A 1,239-nucleotide genomic window follows, 5' to 3' on the forward strand; every position below is an offset into this window, starting at 1 on the left:
TAATAAAAGGACAGGCCCATAACTTGTAGAAAATTGAAAGATGTAAATTAAGAGCCTTTGTAATATCTGGAAAGGCTTCAACTGGAAGAAGGGGAGGAGGAAGAGGAAGAGGACGAATCACATTTTCCTTCCTCTCCCCCAAACAAGCCCCTTGTGAGGAAGGTGGAGCTGAGAGAGTCCCGAGAGAACAGTGACTGGCCCATGGTCACCCAGCAGGCTTCATGTGGAGGAGATTGGAGCCCACCGCTCTTAACCACTACACCACGCTGGCTCTTGGGTGCTGAAAGAGACCATCCGGGCAAAAATAAAAAGTCTAGAAAGTCCGGCGCAGTAAGCAGAGCCAGATCTTGATGGGGTAAATCTGCAACTTCTTCTGTTTCAGCTCCGCTACGACTCCCACGTGAGGCGAGGGCCAAGAGTCATGGAATTGGGAGCTGGTGGCAGCAGCATCTGAGGCGCTTCTGATTCATCTATTCCTCCGGTTCGGCGCGGACTCTGGGGACCATCTTCAGCACAATGGGCTTTTTCGGCTGCATGAAGCCTCTGGTGTCCAGTTCCAGGGGGACCTTTGACATTCACAGGGGAGGAGGAGGGGAAGTCAGTTAGTGATATCAGCAATACCGGGGCATGCCTGTGTTTAACCCATTCCCTCTTTATTTGCTACATCTGCCTCTTTTCACACAAATGCACGTAGATTATCCAGAGCACTGAAAATGGGTCGATGCTGGGGTTGCCGTTGGATGAGCGGACGGGGGAGCGGGAGCGGGAAGAAGCCAGAAACGAATGCAACAATGTAGGCATAGAGTTTTGTCCCAAAACCAGAGCGTTGTCCCTAGAGATGTGAAGGCCCGGGAAAAAACCTGAAAAATTCGGGAAAAAATCATTTTTTTCCCGGAAGCCTTTTTGTTTTTTCCCGAAAAATTGGAAAAATTGAAAAAAGAAAAGAAAAGATTGATTATGGAACGTTTTATTTTAACATGATTAATAAAATATTTTAAGCCAAGGTGTTCAAATGTTTTCCAAATCATTTCTAATATATATATATATATGGTATCAGATTGATCTAATTTCTGTGCACTGAGGACAAGTAAGTCCTAGGTTACAAACTGAACTCTCCAATGCAAGAACAAGATGCATTTCTTCCTTTAGGAGGTGCGATTGTCAGAAGAAAATAAAAAAGTTTCAGTTTTGTTTTAGCATGAGGGTGGGTATTCTGTTTGTAATAATTGCTTGGATACA

The 1,239-nt window shown here is 45.0% G+C and overlaps 1 protein-coding gene across 1 annotated transcript in view; it reads right to left on the bottom strand.

Annotated features, from left to right (window-relative positions):
- Positions 1-218: 218 nt before the first annotated feature.
- The window catches only part of LOC107125822 (cytochrome P450 3A19-like), a gene marked incomplete at its 5' end in the record, with an annotated part of 19,659 nt that continues 18,638 nt past the window's right edge, over positions 219-1,239 (bottom strand). Inside the window, one exon of the mRNA XM_015429283.1 lies at positions 219-566. Within this exon, the coding sequence (XP_015284769.1) occupies positions 471-566 (96 nt within the window). The remainder of the gene's footprint in view (positions 567-1,239) is intronic.

The sequence above is a fragment of the Gekko japonicus genome, unplaced genomic scaffold, assembly GCF_001447785.1.
Source record: "Gekko japonicus isolate JY-2015 unplaced genomic scaffold, Gekko_japonicus_V1.1 scaffold4178, whole genome shotgun sequence".
Classification (NCBI taxonomy): domain Eukaryota; kingdom Metazoa; phylum Chordata; class Lepidosauria; order Squamata; family Gekkonidae; genus Gekko; species Gekko japonicus.